The sequence below is a fragment of the Chionomys nivalis genome, chromosome 8 (assembly GCF_950005125.1).
Source record: "Chionomys nivalis chromosome 8, mChiNiv1.1, whole genome shotgun sequence".
Taxonomy (NCBI): Eukaryota; Metazoa; Chordata; class Mammalia; order Rodentia; family Cricetidae; genus Chionomys; species Chionomys nivalis.
Window position 1 is genome coordinate 40,286,722 of NC_080093.1, and position 18,615 is coordinate 40,305,336.

At 41.7% G+C, this 18,615-nt stretch overlaps 1 protein-coding gene across 1 annotated transcript in view; it reads left to right on the forward strand.

Annotated features, from left to right (window-relative positions):
- The window catches only part of Pcsk5 (proprotein convertase subtilisin/kexin type 5), a 409,270-nt gene that overhangs the window by 324,144 nt on the left and 66,511 nt on the right, over positions 1 to 18,615 (forward strand). Inside the window, exons 22-24 of the mRNA XM_057777813.1 lie at positions 7,331 to 7,467; positions 11,172 to 11,378; positions 12,519 to 12,587. Of these exons, the coding sequence (XP_057633796.1) occupies positions 7,331 to 7,467; positions 11,172 to 11,378; positions 12,519 to 12,587 (413 nt within the window). The remainder of the gene's footprint in view (positions 1 to 7,330; positions 7,468 to 11,171; positions 11,379 to 12,518; positions 12,588 to 18,615) is intronic.

The following is an 18,615-nucleotide window of genomic DNA, read 5'->3' on the forward strand; positions in this document are numbered from 1 at the left end:
AATGCCACCCATAAGAATGTTTTGTTTATTTTCAAATTAAGAAAATGTAATTATGTTCTACTGTTTTTATAATGTTTTGTCCATATTTCAGTCTCATCAATTATTCTAATAATATTATTCACAGAATATTTTTCCAGAATCTAGTTCTAAAGATTTTTTAAAAAAATTTTTAACATTTTGTTTGCCTTATTTTTTTTCTTTGGCCTTTCTCAACTATGGTAGTTTTAAAAATTGAATAGACCTTTTATTTTTAAATTTTAATATGTATTTAATTTTCTTTTTTAATTATATTTTTCTTTTATAAAAAAATTAATTCTTTGAGAATTTCTTGCAATGTGGTTTAATCATATTGACTCCCTCTCCCAACTCCTCCCAGACCTCTCAACTTTGGGACATATATTTTTTCTACCCATCAAGTCCAATTGGTACTTATCTTGGATATGTGGCCTTCTGATGCAATGTAGCCAACATTTTTAAAGAAAACTCACTTCCTCTCCCATCAGCCATCAGTTGCCAATAATTCCTCTACTAAAGGTGGGACTTCATGTTGGTCTTTATGCCGAGATTTTTGTCTTACTTAAGTGTGTCCTGGGGGCTTTGTAAATGTTGTCACAGTTACTTTTAATGTATATGTGCTGTGCTGTATATGAAGGACTCTGACTCCTTGTGTTTATCCATCACCTCTGGCTCTTTAGAGGTCTTTATGCCCCTCTTCTGCAATGACCTTTTAACCTTAGGAGGAGGAGGAGGGGTTATGATAAAGATATCCCATATCGGGCTAAACTTTCTACAGTCTCTCATTCTCTATGTGACCCATGAGCACAAACAGAGACAGCCCCCCAGGAAATAGATTTCAGTGAATCAGCTCAACTTTATTCCAGAGTATGAGGAATATATAGAAGTGGGGAGCCTGGGAGAAAACCCTACTTTTCATTAGGTGGCACACTCCTGTCATAAGGCTCCTAGCACAAGTCTTAGTTTTCATGTGTGTAGCAGGGGAGTCTTCTAGCAGGGATCTATGCCAGAGTTCAAACTAAAGATAAGTCAGGTATCTGGTTTAGAGACAGCTTTCAGATAAGGTCAGCCTTCCAGGCCCGTGGACATTCTCCAGATAAGGGCAGGTAGAGGAAGGAAGTTCTGCTGGAGGGAGGGAACTCCAGGTTGCTATTGAGATAAGCTGCCAGGCACGGGGAGGCTGAGCCCTCTACCAGCCAGCAATATCTTCCAACACTTACTAACTTCCAAACCTTTATGGATATTACAAATGAAGCAAACACACCTGAAAACTCAAAACTAATATCCTAAAATGAGAGAAAGCATACGACGTTTGTCTTTCTGGGTCTGGGTTACTTCTTTCAGAATGATTATTTCCAGTTCCATCCACAGCACCATTTCAATTTGCCTCAGTCTGAATGGCTAAAAACAAAAGATGATGATGGCACGTGCCAGCAAGAACATGAGGAAAGGACGCTTATTCATTGCTGGTGAGACTGGAGTAGTCACTCGGAACATTCCTGTGGATGCTCTTCAAAAGGCTAGAACTAGAGCTCTTGCTTGGTCCAGCTAGACTACTCTTGGACACTTACCCAAAGGATTCTATCTTATTACAGAGACACTTGCTCATCCATGTTCACTGCTGCCAGGAAATCAGCCTAGATGTCCAGCAACTGATAGATGAATAATGAAATATGGCACATTTGCACAACAGAATAGTATTCAGCTCTTGCATTTTTAAATTATCAGCTTATTTTATAGTCTTTGAAAGTTTTATTCATGTCTATGGTGAACTTTAGTCCATTTCATTCCCTACTGTCCTTTCTCTTTTCCCTTCTTTCTCCCACTGAAACTTCCTCTTCCCAAAAAGTGAGTTTAAATGGGGTTGTCACCATAAGCATGGATGGAAGGTCATTTAGTGTAATGTGAGAAATTTATCAATGGCCACACGACTGAAGAAAATGGTAACTCTTTGTCCAGTCACCATTAACTGTCAATAGTCGCATGGGTAGGAAAAGGGCTTCATGAGCCCTTTCATCTTCCATACTGAAATGTTGACGGGCCTGATCTTATTCAGGTCTCCTGCACATAATCACAGCTGCAGTAAACTCCTGAGTGCATTGATCGTGTCATTTCCGGAAGACACTGATCCACAGCCACCTTCCCCAGTTTCTTTCTTCCCCTTCTCCCATCATGCTCCCTGAGTCTTTGGAGGGAAGTTACTTAGATGTCCCATTCAGGGACAAGCCATTTATTCTCTGCACTTTGGCCAGACATCTTTGTATAAACTGTTATCTAGAGAAGCTCCTCTAAAGAGTGAGAGCTGAAATAAACTACATGTATGAAGAAGGCAACTTGATATCACGTCCATTTAGTAAAACAATAATAGTATGTTCTTGGCCAGGCTTAGAATACAGGTATGAGCTACCTTCTGTGAAGTGGGCCTTAGATCCAATCAGAAAACAGTTGATACCTTTATAACATTCTTATCACTGTTGCACTAACAGGCATGTTTTGCCAGGCTAGTCATTATGATAGCTGGCAGACTTCAGAGTTGGGTGGACTGTTGATGGCTTTTTCTATGAAAAGTCATAAGAATATTTTCTAACTGTCTCTAAGAGCCAACGCTCTAAATATTGAATTTGCTTTAAAGAAACTTCAAAGCACACTTTCAGATAAAGATATTACCAAAACAAAGTCCTATTTCTCCTTCTAGCCCCCATTTGTATGACTATGAATAATTAAATTGTCTTGCATGTTTGAACATCTTCGAACACTTGTCTAATGAGGCAATTACAATCATCCAGTGTACACTGGAGAAACCGTGGTTGCCCCTAGCACAATAGAAATGAAAAGGAAAAGAAAAATTCTACCACTGTAAATGGCTACTTAAAAAAAAATTCTAGATACAAGGCCAAGCAGGCAGTGAAAGCAAGGTTTACCCTGATACGTGGTGAGACTATTCGTACAAATGATAGGTAACGCTACTAGCACATCTTGGTGCTTTTGTTTGTGGAGTATACTGAGTATTAGCCTTTGAATAAATTAAGCATACTCATGAATCTTGAACCAGGGTATCTTCCTAAGAAAATCTTATTCCCAGGAATAATTTCTTGTTGTTCCTCTGAGCATTCTTTCCTCCCCACATCTTTCTTCTTTGATGTCAGCTATATACATACATGCCCAAGAAACGGTAATGTAGCATGGCAATGAACTATTTGACTCTTTTTCTGGCATTTTCCCTGAAGAGAGCTGAAAGATAAAAAGGAAGAAATTATCTGGAAATAAGGTGATGTTGACTTATTTGTCCTTGAGGAAATGGCAAAGTATTTTTCTTACATGTTTTCCGAAGTGTTGCCTGGATCCGTGTCTTGGCTCAATGGGAGCTGCAATAACACAATACTTGAGACTGGATAAATTATAAACATTATAACGTCGGCTAAATGTTACTGGGAACTGGGAGATCTCTGTACATGCCACTGGCCTTTGGTGAAGGCCTTTGCGCTGGGTCACCCCGCTGAAGAAGGTGGGAAGCAAGAGAGGGCGACAGTGGCAGAACGAAAGGAAGATAGTCTGCTTTTATCACTAACCTATTACTGTGGTCAAGTCAGCTGCTGTGTAAGATTGCTCACTGCCTAATCCACTTATATATTAAACCCTACTTCTCAGCCTTGTTGTCTTGCGGATCAAGTTTATAACACATACATTTTGTAGAATACGTCCAAGCCATAGTAATTAAAGTCAGGTCCATGCAAAGTGGGGCAAAAGCACTTGCTTTATATTTAGCTCTGAGATAGCTATGGCGTCTAACAGCTCTTTAGGACACTGCCATTGAGATTACAGCCAAGGGATGCTGAGATGCTCAACGCAAGCAATGGTGGGAGATGTTCAACACCCCGAGATTTAAAGCAAGGGTTGGACCTGTGAAGAGGTAGATTTGCCAGATGTTGAAGAACAGGGGACACAGACTCTGCCCTGCCATAGAGGGAAGAAGCTAGCTTGGGTGGAAGAGCCCGGTCTCTTGGTCCAACCTTAGATTTCCTAATGATGTTTCCTCTTGTTTAAAACTAACTGGAGGTCAGTGGGGATTCTACCTACTAAATAAGGATAATTGATGACCCTGAGATAGAATTTTTAGTGGGCTCGCTTCCAGAAAAAAAAGAGGACAAAAAACAGCAAAGATGGATCTGGACTGAGAATAAGAGAGAGATAACCTGAAGGGCTGGTCTCTGAGCTTTTTCTGGTTCTTACTCTGTTGGATCCCTTTAGTTCCTAGAAAACAAAGACCGTCTTCAGAGAACTTCCAACTGTGACAAGAATATTAACACTAACTTTATGGTTAGCTTTGAAGATGAATGAGTAAATTAGTGGAAAGAAAATAAGATTAGCCAGGTGTTAACTGCTGAAGCCGAATGATACACACATTGGATGGGGGGCAATTATCCTTTACATATGCAATACATACTTCTCTATTTAAATTTTTCTACAATATTTTTAAGAATTTAACTCTGAAGTTGTTTTACTAAAAACCAGCAAAAAATAAGAACTAAAATAAAGATAAAGTCCCACTCTTTAAGTTAGGTTGGCCTGAAACTCACTGGGTAGCTTATGCCTGCCTTAAACTCATAGCAATCCTCCTGCTTCAACTTCTCCAGTGCTAATCCAGGAGCCCTAGTGAAAAGCAGAAATTTAGAAATCACCTTTACATCTTGGGGTTTCTTTTTGCATTTCTAGAAACTTTTGTTTAGCTCTTTAAAGACAACTTGGAATGTGAAGCAATAACCCCTTAGCTCTTTATGTAACAGGCACAGCTCTGAAATGCTCTGATCCTCTTTGCCTAGGCTCACTTCCTAGCCCAGTCTTGCAGAAGTATAGGGTAAATAAATCTAAATAAAAGCATCTGGGAGTTACCTCTGCTCTTACACTGACTTAATCATTCCATTTGATCTGTTTCAATGAAAACAGAGAGAGAAAAGGCTTTTTTCAAGTTTCGCTGCATTGAAACATTAATAAAACAAGTAGTTACATGAAATGCCCTTGTGATGACTTTAATTAGGCCAAGCTAGCAATCAACACACAGGACATCCCTGCCTCGCCAGGTCTTCTGTTAGGATTCCCATCTTTCTTTGACATGGACAGCCATGTGTGTGAGTGTTGCCTTAAAGCTGGGACACACTCTGCAGGAGACCAAGAAGTAGATTGTTTCCAGTGGTGCTGAGTTTGGTGAGCAGAAGCTGAGGGACCAGGAAGCAAAGAGTAAGGTGACCTTCTGTGTTCGCTTGTGGGCTTGAATCCCATTCTATTTCCAGTCTGATGCAAATGGCACAGCGATGGGAAAGGATGCTTTACTTCCAACTTCTTTCAGTGCTGGGATTGATATAGCCAGCTCCCCAGCTAATGGTTGACTCCCTAGATCTGTAAGCAGTGGGCTTTAGACAAGCCAGTGCCGCCCCAGGAGTAAGTTTCTGGAGGCTTCCACCTACAGTGTTGTATAATGTCCAGTGTGGTGAGAGAAAAAAATTTCCTTCTCTTTGCTGCCCCCTCGGCTCCTAGATTTGGTAGCATGATTATACTCTCAGGGACATGGTCTGCACTCAGTTAGCCTTATAACCAGCAAGAGTAAGACTAAGTATTACTCTTAGGAAAGTCTACCAGACCCCATTTTGGCAATGCCTACATTACATGGACTCAGTTCTTAAGCTCCACAGATGTTCACAGAGCAGTGACTTTCTAAGTTATCTCTATAGGATCCACGGAAAACGGTGTTAGTATACCAAAGATGCATCAGAACTCCTGTGTTATTGCCGCACCATTTACAATGGTTAAGATACATAACAAATCTTGCTACCCAAATGACAGAAGAATTGATGAAGAAATGGAGCATATATACACAACCAATTATCTTTCAATCATAAAGAATGAAATCCTGACATTAGCAGCAAAATGATTGGAACCAAAGGATATTGTGTTAAATGGCATAAGTCAGACTAGGACCAATACTAGACATATTCTTATATCGGCTTGAGGAGAGCAGAACTCGTCAAACTGAATGTAGACCAGTGATTGCTAGAGGTGAGGAAGGGTGGCGAGGGAAGTGTGACAGAGAAAGATTGGGTAACAGAGAGAAGAAAGTTTAGGCACCACACAGCATATGGGGCTGCTGCAGGCCACAATCCCCAATTGTAGATTTTTATGAAGGTTCAGACCAGAGGAGCTTGAGGACTCCAATCATAAAGAAATGATAAGGAGGGAGAAACGGTAACTGCCCCATGTCATCAGTAGATGCTAAGCATATGTGCGGAAACACCACACCATGCTTCGTTAACATAGACAATCGCTGTGTGCAGGTCCAAGCAAAACTTTAAATAATGAGTAAATAATCAAGCTTTTCAAATGTGGCCTCTGGATCAGTAATGTTAGCACTGCCAGAAAAATTGTCAGAAATGCAAGTTTTCAGTCTTTTTTTTCCCTGAGCTCGACTGAATTAAAAACTCTGGAGGTGCAACCCCGACATCCTTCAGCTGTCCACACTACATATCTGATTGCTACTTTTATCTTATCAACATTTCGTGTTTTTCCTGAACAGAATGCTTGGACTTGGTTGACTTAATCCCATCTGCTCTTATGATTACTCGGCAAAGAAAGATGAAGCCCGAACACAAAAATATTAGCAATGGCATCATGATGTATATCATGCACATGTAAAACCAAAGGTTTTAGAAGCCCATTTTCTAACTTTCGTGCCAGGCCTTTGTGGGTGTTTGGGAGCACGATCAAGAAATAGAGGTTGTAGGACTCCACATAGGTGCAAATGAAATCTGAGCTCATTTAGAACTTGTGATGTGCGTAAGGCAACTTCGTAGGTGGCCTCCAGCCTTCGGGATAGTGCTCCATTCTACTCTTCCAGGGCACTTAGACACGACTCACCACTTGCCAACCATCGGCATGGTGAAAGAATGCCTTCTCCAATGCCTCTGGATTCAGAGGCCCAGTTAACATCCTGAAAGTCAGAGACTGTATCTGATATTGGCTGGATTTGACCCGGAGCCTACAATATGATCTTAATCCACATGAGCCCAGTTAGCTTCTTTGGAAGCAGATTCAGGATCACAACCCTCACCAGTGTCTGGTTTGCCTGCTGATGGATCCACATCTTGGGCCAAGGATGGGTCTGTGACTAATATTTCACATGCCCTGAGATGACCAGCCCCAGACATCACTCTCTGAGACAATGAGAACAAATCTGTACAGTGAAGCATGCACACCACATGTTCTGATTCTTGGCTCCTTCCAAAAAGTCACCCAGATGAACTCTAACTGCCTTCTTTTCCTCCAGGGTTTTTGATGATGGCCGCTGCATTTTGAATTGCCCCTCATGGAAGTTTGAACTTAAGAAGCAATGCCATCCGTGCCACCACAGTTGCCAAGAATGCCGAGGAAGCGGGCCTTCCAACTGTACCTCCTGCGGAGCAGGTGAGGGCAATTGCTGCTGGCTCCTCCCTCCTCTGGGTGTGTTCTCTCACAAGCCAACATTTGGTTTGACTCAGAAGCCTTGTGATGATGGTTCCTGAGGTTCAGAGCAGCTGTTCATTACAGCACCAGAACAACCTGAAGGCTCTGTCGCCTTCAGGACACACAAGCCTCGTTCACATAATCGCACAGTTGACTCACTGCCCCTAAGGAGATGAGGGAAGGAAGAGAAAAGTCTGTTAAGTGTGTTGTCAAGCATGACATGCAGGCACAGTGAAGTCAAGCTTTGTTGTGGTAGACCCGAAAAGCTAGAGAATTAGCAAGACCCATGAGGTCCCTAAACCAATAATACATTAAAGGTTATGTCAGGTCTCCGAGCCAAGCTATGCCATTTAGATGACAATGTAATCAGTTCACTCATAGCAGACGTGACCTTTTGGGCCAGTCTGAGTTACTCTCAGAGTATCTGCCATCACTGTAGTGGAGACCATGTCCTCCAGCTTCCTCTGCAGTTGAACCCTTGACCCTGCTCCAGCCTTGTTTTGTGTCTATCATGTTTTGTCTTCATATGAACTGGAATCACATTATTTTGCCTAGAAAGTCAATAGAGTTTCAGTGTGAGGCAAATTTAAATTTTGTGCAATTTTAAAGAAAAGAACTGTGGATTATTGGTCACTGCTGAATAGGTGGCTGGTGTGTGGTTACACTAGACCCATCTTTCCCAATGATTTGTCAGGGTGAAGCCTCAAACGGGCTACTCTGCATCTCTCCACAGTCCTCGCTGTGTGTATCTGACCCCGAGGTAACTGTTAGCATCTTATCCATTATATTTATGTCGTTTGTCTAGTGGAAGAGATTATTTTTATTCTGGCTTACAGTAAAACCGAGAAAAATGAAACAACAGATGACAACATTTTAGATTGACAGGAACACAGATAATTGGAGCCCTGCACTTCTTTCACACATCTTACTTGTCACTCTTAATACCCACCTTGTCCGTAAGGACTCTGTGCTCCAGAGGACCGGTGAGCGGTGAGCGCTTCCTACCCACTCTCTACAGTGCTCTGAACATGAGGCAGCGTCTGGCATGTAGACTGTGTACATACAGAAGATAAGGGAGCAAATCCATAGTTCAGGAAGACCCTCAAGACTAGCAGTCAGGAAATGCACAACTCACCCAGCATCCTGGATGGATGATGGATGGATGGATGGATGGATGGATGGATGGATGGATGGATGGATGGACTGATTTCTGACAAGGCCTCCTGTATCTCAAGCTGCCCCAAACTCTCTATGTAGCTTAGGAAGACCTTGAACTTTTGATCTTCTTATCCCTACCTCCTAAATTCTGGGATTACGAGTATGTGCTACTATGCCTGATTCTATGTGATACTGGGGTTCAAACCTAAAGCCTTATATATGCTAAGCAAGTTCCCTACAACTGAGCCACCTCCCCAGCTCCCAGCTTTCTCACTAACTAGAAGACACTTCACTTCTGTAAGCCTCTTCTTATTGGTTTAAAAAGAAAAAAAGGACAAATGGGCATTTACAATCTCTTTCCCATCCAACACTCTACATCTCAACATATGCCCCTCAAGTAGAACAGAGGTCAGATTCTAACCAAATGGCAAATAGTCTCACATCTTACTACTACTTGTACCAAACCACATGAAAAGGACTTTGACATTTTTCCATATTTTACACTTGAAGGGCTGTGTCTCATCTATCGTCTTAAATATTAAATGGCTCCCTCCGTTGCACAAGTTACAATTAGAAGCAATGGAGAATATAATAAATGGGAACATGATGTATGATGGTTAAGTGTTTTCTAACTTGACCTAATTGAGAAAATGCCTCATAGATTAGTAAAGGAAATCTCTGGAGGTTTCCAGGGAGGATCCACTAAAAGGGAAATTCCACCCTTAATATAGGCTATACTATCCCATAAGCTGGGGTCCAGATGGAGGGGTAGGAGATGAGAAAGCCACTTAGTGGGGGAAATCCTCTCTGCTGTGTGACTTCAGGAAGTGAGCATCTCTGCTCCACCATGACCTCCTTGCCAGGATGCACTGACACCCTTGAAACTGAGAGCTAGGATAAGCCTTCCATCCGTCCCCTTACGTGTTTATGTTGGGTATTTTCTGTCACTGCAATGGAAAAGCTGACTCACCGTCAAGGAGTTTATAGAATAATAAGGAGGTTGGTTCTCACGTACTGAACAATAAGAAACTATCAGATAAGGACCAAATGAGCAGTCAAAAAGCTGCCACACAGCCGGGCAGTGGTGGCGCACGCCTTTAATCCCAGCACTTGGGAGGCAGAGGCAGGCGGATCTCTGGGAGTTCGAGACCAGCCTGGTCTACAAGAGCTAGTTCCAGGACAGGCTCCAAAACCACAGAGAAACCCTGTCTCGAAAAACTAAAAAAAAAAAAAAAAAGCTGCCACAGATCATTTCCATATGTGGTAAGCAGAGGTTTTCTGGAAAGGGCAATTGTTTATCAAGCTCTTATTTAACACACTCTCTCCACATCAAAAGCTCATGTTGACATGGCAGGGCTAATCTATGCCCTGAGGTTACCATGCTGAAAATCAATGCTTCACCTCAAGAAATTCCAGAAAGGAAGTTTCAATGAAAGACTGAAATGTCAGAAAGTTCACGTGGTTCACTCCAACATTATACTGACTTTCCACTCCTGTCCCTGCAACAAGGGGTTACTGCTGACTTTATACACACACTCAGTGTCCCTGCAGCCTGACGGTCAGGGTCGGATCTCTGTGTGGCGGCTCACATGCTGAGTGAATGCTAGACCCAGGTAATTCGAGGCAACACGGATCAGCTATTCTTCAGACGTAAGGCCATATGGGAAGTCTGGGTCTCAGAGAAATGAGTAGTTACCCAGAGCGTGCTGAGCACTGTGACTCCCCAAAACTGGGAGTAAGGGGCCCCTAGGTAGATATGTAGTATTAATCTTAATGTTGTTTATAAAAAAAAATTGAGGCTGTTCATAATCCTCTGTAACTGATCTTGATGTTTGTCTTACTGATTAGATTTTTCTATTCTCTCCAGGAAAAAATTCCCATGATCTGTCATTGCTGGGAAACAGCAGATTCTTTTCTCATAATGCCCAGTGTTGACAGACTAAAACCCGTAGGAACGATGTGAAGTTGTGGAGCTGTGGAGGTGTGCTTGACTTAGAGTGGCAATAAGGCGGAACAATTAGTGGCTTTGCAAAAACCCAGACATCAGTCAGCACAAGCTTGTGACTTTATTAGTGATTCCAGATCACTGTAAGATTACACTGCTATCGAGTGTGCCTGCCACGAAGCACGGGTCTGTTGTTATGGCATCTCTGTAACCCCCAAGTCTGAACAAGTCTACCTTTACCCCAAGGAGACCTTGGGAAAGTTGAACACATTCTGAATTGTAGCAATCCGCAGAACACGGCTTGTGGTTTTGCAATGACATCCCAAATAGAAGTTGTTCACTCGAATATATAAAACAGTGTAAAATGATTCCCTACAAGGAAAACTTTCCTGCGATAAGGATATAGATATTGCACTTTTTTATTAAATCCATTCTGTTGCTCGCGGTCCCCTAGGAACAAAAGCACTCAGTTGTTTCTCTTTTTAATGAAACATCTCACATTATATGAGCTCCATGGCTGCTTTTTGCATTTTCTCTTTCCCTCGCCCCTCTGACTGGTCAGATAAGCATGGTCGGGAGCGCTTCCTCTACCAGGGAGAATGTCGGGAGAGTTGCCCTGTGGGCCATTATCCTGCCAAGGGACATGCCTGCCTGCCCTGCCCAGACAACTGTGAGCTTTGCTACAATCCGCGTGTCTGCAGTCGATGTATGAGTGGTTACTTCATCGAGCCCACCAACCACACCTGCCAGAGGCTGGAGTGTGGACAAGGTGAGGCTTCTGCGGGGTCCTACTCAGCACCAGGACGTGGGGTGACAGATTATACCTCGGGCACAGGGGAGGATTGGACTACCTTACTGCCAATTATCATGATGTTATTATGAACACTTAGAATGACTCTGAATAGCTCAGTCAGCAAGTGGGGTTGCAGGTACCTTCCCTTCCCTCTTCCCAGGCCCATAACTCCCAAGCAGCAGAGAAAAACTGAAGTCAGAATCTCAGTCTTGGCCAACAGTTTTCTTCTTCTCAGTTACTAGGCATGAGACTATGGGCAAAACTAATCTAATTTATCCATGCCTTGGGGCTTTATTTGTAAAGGAACAAGTATAACACCAAGTAGGATTGCCCATGAGAAGCACAGAAAATCAGTATACCTAATACTATTTGAAATTTTTGAATGTTCTGTGAGTTGTATGTTGTTCTCACTGTTCGATTTCTTTCTTATATTAGAAGATGATAAATTTAGCAGCATTGATTGTTTTTGGTCTCTTACATGTAAGAACTCTGCTATATAAAGACTATGGGTAGCCCATGTCTGAAGATGGTTTCAAGATAATTTAAATTAAGCACCCTTTCTATTTCTCCTTCCTGTTCACAGAGACAGTAAATTTTTTTGATTTTAAATATGTTTGGTAAGTCAGACATAGAGTCTGATCTTTGTATATCTAATTCAAATTTCCTAGACACAGAGCTGACTTACTGAATAAATCTAATCTACTGGCTTTACTTTAAAATTAGTTATATGATCAACCATGGTGGTTCATGGTTATAATCTCAGTACTCGGGAAATGAAAGCAATGTGTTTAAGGCTAATTTAAGCTACGTAGTGAGTTCCAGGTCAGCCAGAGCTACACAGCAAAAAATCAAAGCAAATCAAACAAGCAAACAAAAAGACCCGTTATATGGAATATAGGCTAAGTCTGTTCTATTTGTGCCCACCTGAGTAGTTCAGTCTGTTAAATTAATATGGGATTTTAAAGCACATAACATCCTTCTACAAGATGGTTTTAGTTTCATAATTGTTCTGTGATTCACATAGAAATAAACCACACACCAAATATGTTTTCTAGCAGTGTACATGCCTCTAGCCAGTGACTTTAAGTGGTGTTTTCCATTCCTCTCCCTGTCCAGGTGAATTCCAGGATTCTGAGTATGAAGAATGCATGCCTTGTGAGGAAGGATGTCTGGGATGCACTGTGGGTATGTCATGTTCCTTTGTTACTTAAAATGTTTAAATAGCTGTGACCCTTCTCATACATGCTGCTGCTACTGCTTCAGCAAGGAGTCTTGTCATTGAGGTACTTATCAGTGTCCCCATCACTACCCCAGTACAGACAATGTCATGGTGTCCCCATCACTACCCCAGTACAGACAATGTCATGGTGTCCCCATCACTACCCCAGTACAGACAATGTCACAGTGTCCCCATCACTACCCCAGTACAGACAATGTCATGGTGACCCCATCACTACTCCAGTACAGACAATGTCACAGTGTCCCCATCACTACCCCAGTACAGACAATGTCATGGTGTCCCTGTCACTACCCCAGTACAGACAATGTCACAGTGACCCCATCACTACCCCAGTACAGACAATGTCACGGTGACCTCATCACTACCCCAGTTACTCAGTTCAATTCCCAGCAACCACAGGGTGGCTCACAACCATCTGTAATGAGACCTGGTACCTTTTCTGGCCTGCAGGCATACATGGAGACAGAACACTGTATACTAAATTAATTCCTTGATAAATAGATAGATTCCTGTTATTCAACAAAAGCATACATACTCTCTAGTTCAAGCTTGTAGCTCACTTATCCCTTCCTCTCACACTGCTGGTTCTGTGGTGAAGGAGAAGATGGGATTGCTTTATAGCACACAGCATCAGAGGATTTGATGAAAAACATAAGGGAACTGTGATTTTAAGACTGCACTTTTATAAAAGTCTAGGCAGCATATAGAAAAGAGCATACAGAATTTGTATAGGAAAATCCCAGTGGGAACAAAGTCATTTCTCCTTGTGGGGCTTCTGTGGAGGCCTGTAGTACCTCTACGATGTTACTATGTACATATCACATGGGAAATTTGTCAGGATGCAGAACGAGCTGTTCAGTGGGAACATTGCAGTAACTCCATAGACCACTTGTGAACTGTTAGATTACACTGCAGCTAAGCAGACCTCTTACTGGCCTTACTTACTTAGACTTGTTTGTCTGTCTGTTTGTTTATTCTTCTCTCATACAATACATCCCAACCATAGTTCCCCTCCCTCTACTCCTCCCTGCCCCTCCTCTCCCCTCTCCCCCAGAACTCTTCCTCCTCCATTTCCCTTCAAAAAAGAGCAGGCCTCTCAAGTATATCAACAACACAGCATGACAAGGTACAAGAAGACTAGTCAAAAATCCTTAATCATGACTAGATGAGGCAACCCATTAGGAGGAAAAGGGTCCCAAAAGCAGGTGAAAGAGTCAGAGACACCCCGAAGCACTACAAAGGAGTCCCACAAAAACGCCAAGCAACAACCATAAGATATATGTGGAGGACTTAAAGCAGACCCATGTAGGCTCCGTGATTGTTGCTTCAGTCTCTGTGAGACCCTGTGAGCCCTGCCTAGTTAATTCTGTGGGTTATGTTCTCCTGGTGTCCAACCCTTCTGGCTCCTACAATTTTTCCTCCCCCTCTTCTGTGACTTCCTTAATTCTTAAATATTATGCATGAGCTATAGTTTATCTGAGACATTAGGAACATGAATAGCATTCTCTCATTATCATCTATTGTGGAATAAGAAGAAATACAGTAATGGAGTAAAACTTCAGAAGGCAGACATTTATGGGCAAAATTCTAAGGGTCTGGGAAGTGAAATTAAAGTTAAATGCAAATAATGAAAGAACTACAATTAAAACAATGGCCACTTTGTTTTATACTTTGGTTATGAATATTTTGTGTGTTTTGTCATATTCTGTTTTTGCAGCTATAACCAAACTACAGTCTTTCTTAGGAAATGATAGGAGATCTTTTTTTTTTTTTTTTTTGATTTTTCGAGATTCGCCTGCCTCTGCCTCCCTAGTGCTGGGTTTAAAGGTGTGTGCCACCACCGCCTGGCTGTGATAGAAGATCTTGATGGCAGCGATGATGGATGCTCTGATGGTCTTGATTTTACTTTGGTCCATCTCAGACCTATTTTCCACTTAGGCATCTACCCCAACTGGATTTTTTTGGAGTGGTTTACCTATGCTGAACGCACATGCCTGCATCTTTGTGGTTCACAGTAGTGGGCTGAGTGTTTGAGTGCATTCGGGGGACAAATCCTAAACATTTTGGCTCTCTTGATGGTGTTCAATAATAACAACAGAACAAATCCACTAAGTTAAACACAAAAGAATAAATTTTCCTTCCACATCTTTAAAACAGCCTAAAAAGGATGTACCTTTGAGCATTGCCTCTGACTCAGATATCATCCTGAATGGGGTATAGTGTTATATGGCATGATTCTATGGGAATGAGAATAAACATTTACTCATCCCAAATGAAGAACTGATGAGAGACCAAAGTGCAGATACTACCCACACGCAGCTTGGTGAGTCTATGACGTTCTTGGGGTTACTTGCAGGAATGTAGGCAAGGGGTTACTCACGAGAGTATAAGTGACTCAGACAACTACATCCTCAAAGCCCACACCAGCCTGGGTGACAGTTCACAAAAGCTGGGAACCTGAAACATACACTGTGTTGGAGCGTGTCCTTTCCAAGCTTCTCAGTTTTCCTAAGTCTTGTCTGAGAGCATTTGTCATCAGTCCTCAATGCATACATACATACGTGTGTGTGTGTGTGTGTGTGTGTGTGTGTGTGTGTCTGCATGCGCACTTGCATGCAGTGAATCTGGTCAGTTACAGGGACTTCCTGAAGTTCTTCTGAGATGTTTACTTTCTGAACTTAATGAACTTCCCTGCACGATGGAATGTTTCACGTCCCCATGTAAGCACCCTATAGCTTCTATTTAACTGATAAATCAGTACAATTTGTTTTACGAAGTGCTATTGGCATATCCAATTCATCCCTTCATTTAGGAGACTTTAGCTGTCTGCTATGTGCCAGGTACTCACCATGACACTGGGAATTCAAAGGTGACATGACAGGCACCTTCTCGAAAGGCTGTGTCACTAGAGACGCACCTGGAATGAAGCTCTTTATAAGGATGGCCTAGAGTGGAGGGAGGTTCAAGTGCAACAGGGTCACCAGGGAATGTGACAAGAACAGTCAAAGTGCTGAGTTTTAACATCTTAAATTCTAATATTTCTTTTCGTTTACAAAATGTGAGTGTGTTGGGTCTTGTGTGTTCTTGAACTGACTTGCCTCATCTCAACCATGACCTCATTTCTGAGCCTTTGTAATCTCTCTAGTGGAATGAGCCCTCCCTCTCTCCCTTTCATGTGCAGGTTCCTATGACACTGGTCTAACATTTGGTATGTGCATATCTTTCTGCCTGACACCAAAGGGCTTGCTTGAGAATAAGCTCTCTGACTTACACAAGCGAAGCAGCAGGCCAGGATCATAAGGCACACACAGTTGATATGCAAATGTCCCTCACTTGTGGTGGCCTGGCTTAAAATGTTCTGTCACACCATGGTGTGACAATGACCTTAGGGTTTTAAATTAGGATCTTTTTATGCACTGACAGTATGCACACAAAATTCTCTTACATTGCTGTGCAGCAGCAAACCACAGCTGTTAAGAGGCCACCAGCTCATGTCAACAGCCAATACCATGCAGTGCGCTGTGTGACCAACATTCAGTATAGCACATGAGATAACCAACGTTTGATTACAAAATAATCTCGTGTTAGAGGCACTTGTTCAAGTGTTCTGAAAATGTATGAGAGACAGTCTGGGTCCTAGGCTCTAGAATATGCTATAATGTTTGGTCGATCACAAGCATTAAACACAGTTTTGTCTTAACAGTATGCTCCATGTATGTCTATCAGGACATAACTCCTCTGTAAATTTTAAAAAATATGTGTAAATACTTCCTGGGTTGAATTTGAGGGTTTCTCAAGTTTAAAACAGAGGGGATAGTTCATGAGACTCCGGGTTCAGAGTCAATATTTTCTCTAATTAAATTGTGTTTGCAATCCAAGAAAAGAAAAGAAATCATACATTAAAAATGATTTTATAGACTATTAGAACTGAAAGATTTGATAAAAAATGTGGTTCATTGCATGTTATAGTTTTAAGCAGGGAAGAATGGGAACTTTAAAAGATATGAATAACTTACCAAGATCTGCCCAAAAGGCTTCTTGTGAAGCATAAGTCATCCTTTGGAGAGAATTTCACTTTATTCCATCTTAACAATGCAGATTCTTTCTGACAGTCTCTGGAGGAATCAGGACAAGTAGGAGCAGACATCGGAGACATTTTTATCTATGCTATGTCATAAACAGTTGTTGTGGATGCTAGAGATATCTTGGGAGTTTTGTATTCCTTTTCTGAGATTTAGGACACTATAGATTAATATCTGTGTTTCACAACTAATAAAAGAAAACTCAATTTCTAGGTTAATGGGAACCGCAGCCAGCTCCAGGGAGGAGCTAGGTCTTTTCAGTTCAAGAAATATTTTCATAAAGGACACAGAAAACTAACCCATGACCAAAAAGTGATTGCTTTGTCTGGAGGAAAGCACTGAATTTGATCGTCTAGGGTAGAGCTGAGGGAATATTTATTGTTATGGAGTGAGGTTTCTCTTCCTTATCAGGCTATAAACACACAACATTCCTGTTTTCTTTGCCATCAAATTCTTTGCCTTTCTAACAAGTATTTTCAGTTGGCATTTTTCCCAAAGGAAAATCTGAGGGTTTGGGGTTCTATTTTGACTATTTGGGGTAAGGTATATAAAACAATTTTACTTGATGTCTTAAGGTAAATCTTTCACAGTTTTAATTTAATGGAAGTAGTATAATCTGAGATTTGAGGTCCATTCCTATTTATCCACTGACTTAATAATGAATTTTAATCACATTATATAAAATCTTTACTCCCTTATCTCATTAATAAAAACAGAAGTTATGGCGCTCATATTTTGGCTCCAATGGACATAAAGAAATCCCATTAATTTTTATTCTTTGAGAAGAGTGTAGTCTAGAAACCTTTTAAAATTCAGACAATTGCTAAAAAAAATTCATAAAATTTAAGTTTCAAACAAGGAGAAAAACATTTATATGAAAAATTTAGACGGGGAACCTCTTACTCTGAAGCAATCAGAGGAGTTTTCCAGCGAGGCAGCACAGCAAGGGGGCTGTGAATTTGCCTGTGTTGCCCACAAAGAAGAGGGAGAGCTGCCCTAAGCACAGGGCTTCCACGTGGTGACAAGTGGTGAGACATCTCCGTGGATTTCTCACCACGGAATGTATGAGTGTTGAAGAAGGAATGAGCAAATATAAGGAAACAGATAGAGAAATGTTTAGAGAAGCCACTAAAAATCCAAACCTTGAATTCAACGCATGCATTTTTAAAATATTCTTTAGCTGAAATGGAACAACTGAAGGTTAAAGAGCAGCAGATGGACAGAAGGAAAGACAGAAAGCTAGGAGGTGTGGCTCAGTAGTAGAAAGCTTACCTAGAGGCTTCCATCCTCAGTACTTAAATAAATAAACACACAAACAAACAAGGAAGCAGAATGATTGGGTTGTGTGGGTTTTTCTGTTTGAAGTGGGGTCTACGACAGCCCATGTAGGCCTCACTATGTAGCTGAGGAGGATCTTTAACTCCTGGTCATCCCTCATCCGCTTCCCACTGCTGGGGTTGCAGGTGTGCGCTGCTGCATTCAGTGGCAAAGAGATCAAATTCAGGGCTTCCCGCATGCAGGACAAAGGTTCTGCCAACAAAGATGCATCCTCGGCTCTAGGGTGCTGTTCTGAGGAGGAATTTTATGGTGAATTTGGCTACCAACTTAGCAGTGTTCAGGGGTAATGGACAGGCAGAGGGGCTGTAGCATCAACAGCAGTAAGAATGCTCTTATAGAATCCAGGTAGAAGGAAAAGCAGTCTAACCGAGGGGACACTAAGACAATATGAAGAAAGGTATAGGCTTTTAAATCACACAAGACAAATGGCCCCCAAGCATAAGAAGAGCTACCGGTTTATCAGGTGGGAGATACGAAATAAAATGCCCATGGGTTGTATGACTTTTCCAGGGCAATCTGTTTTGTTCACTCCAGACACAGAGACCACAGCAGG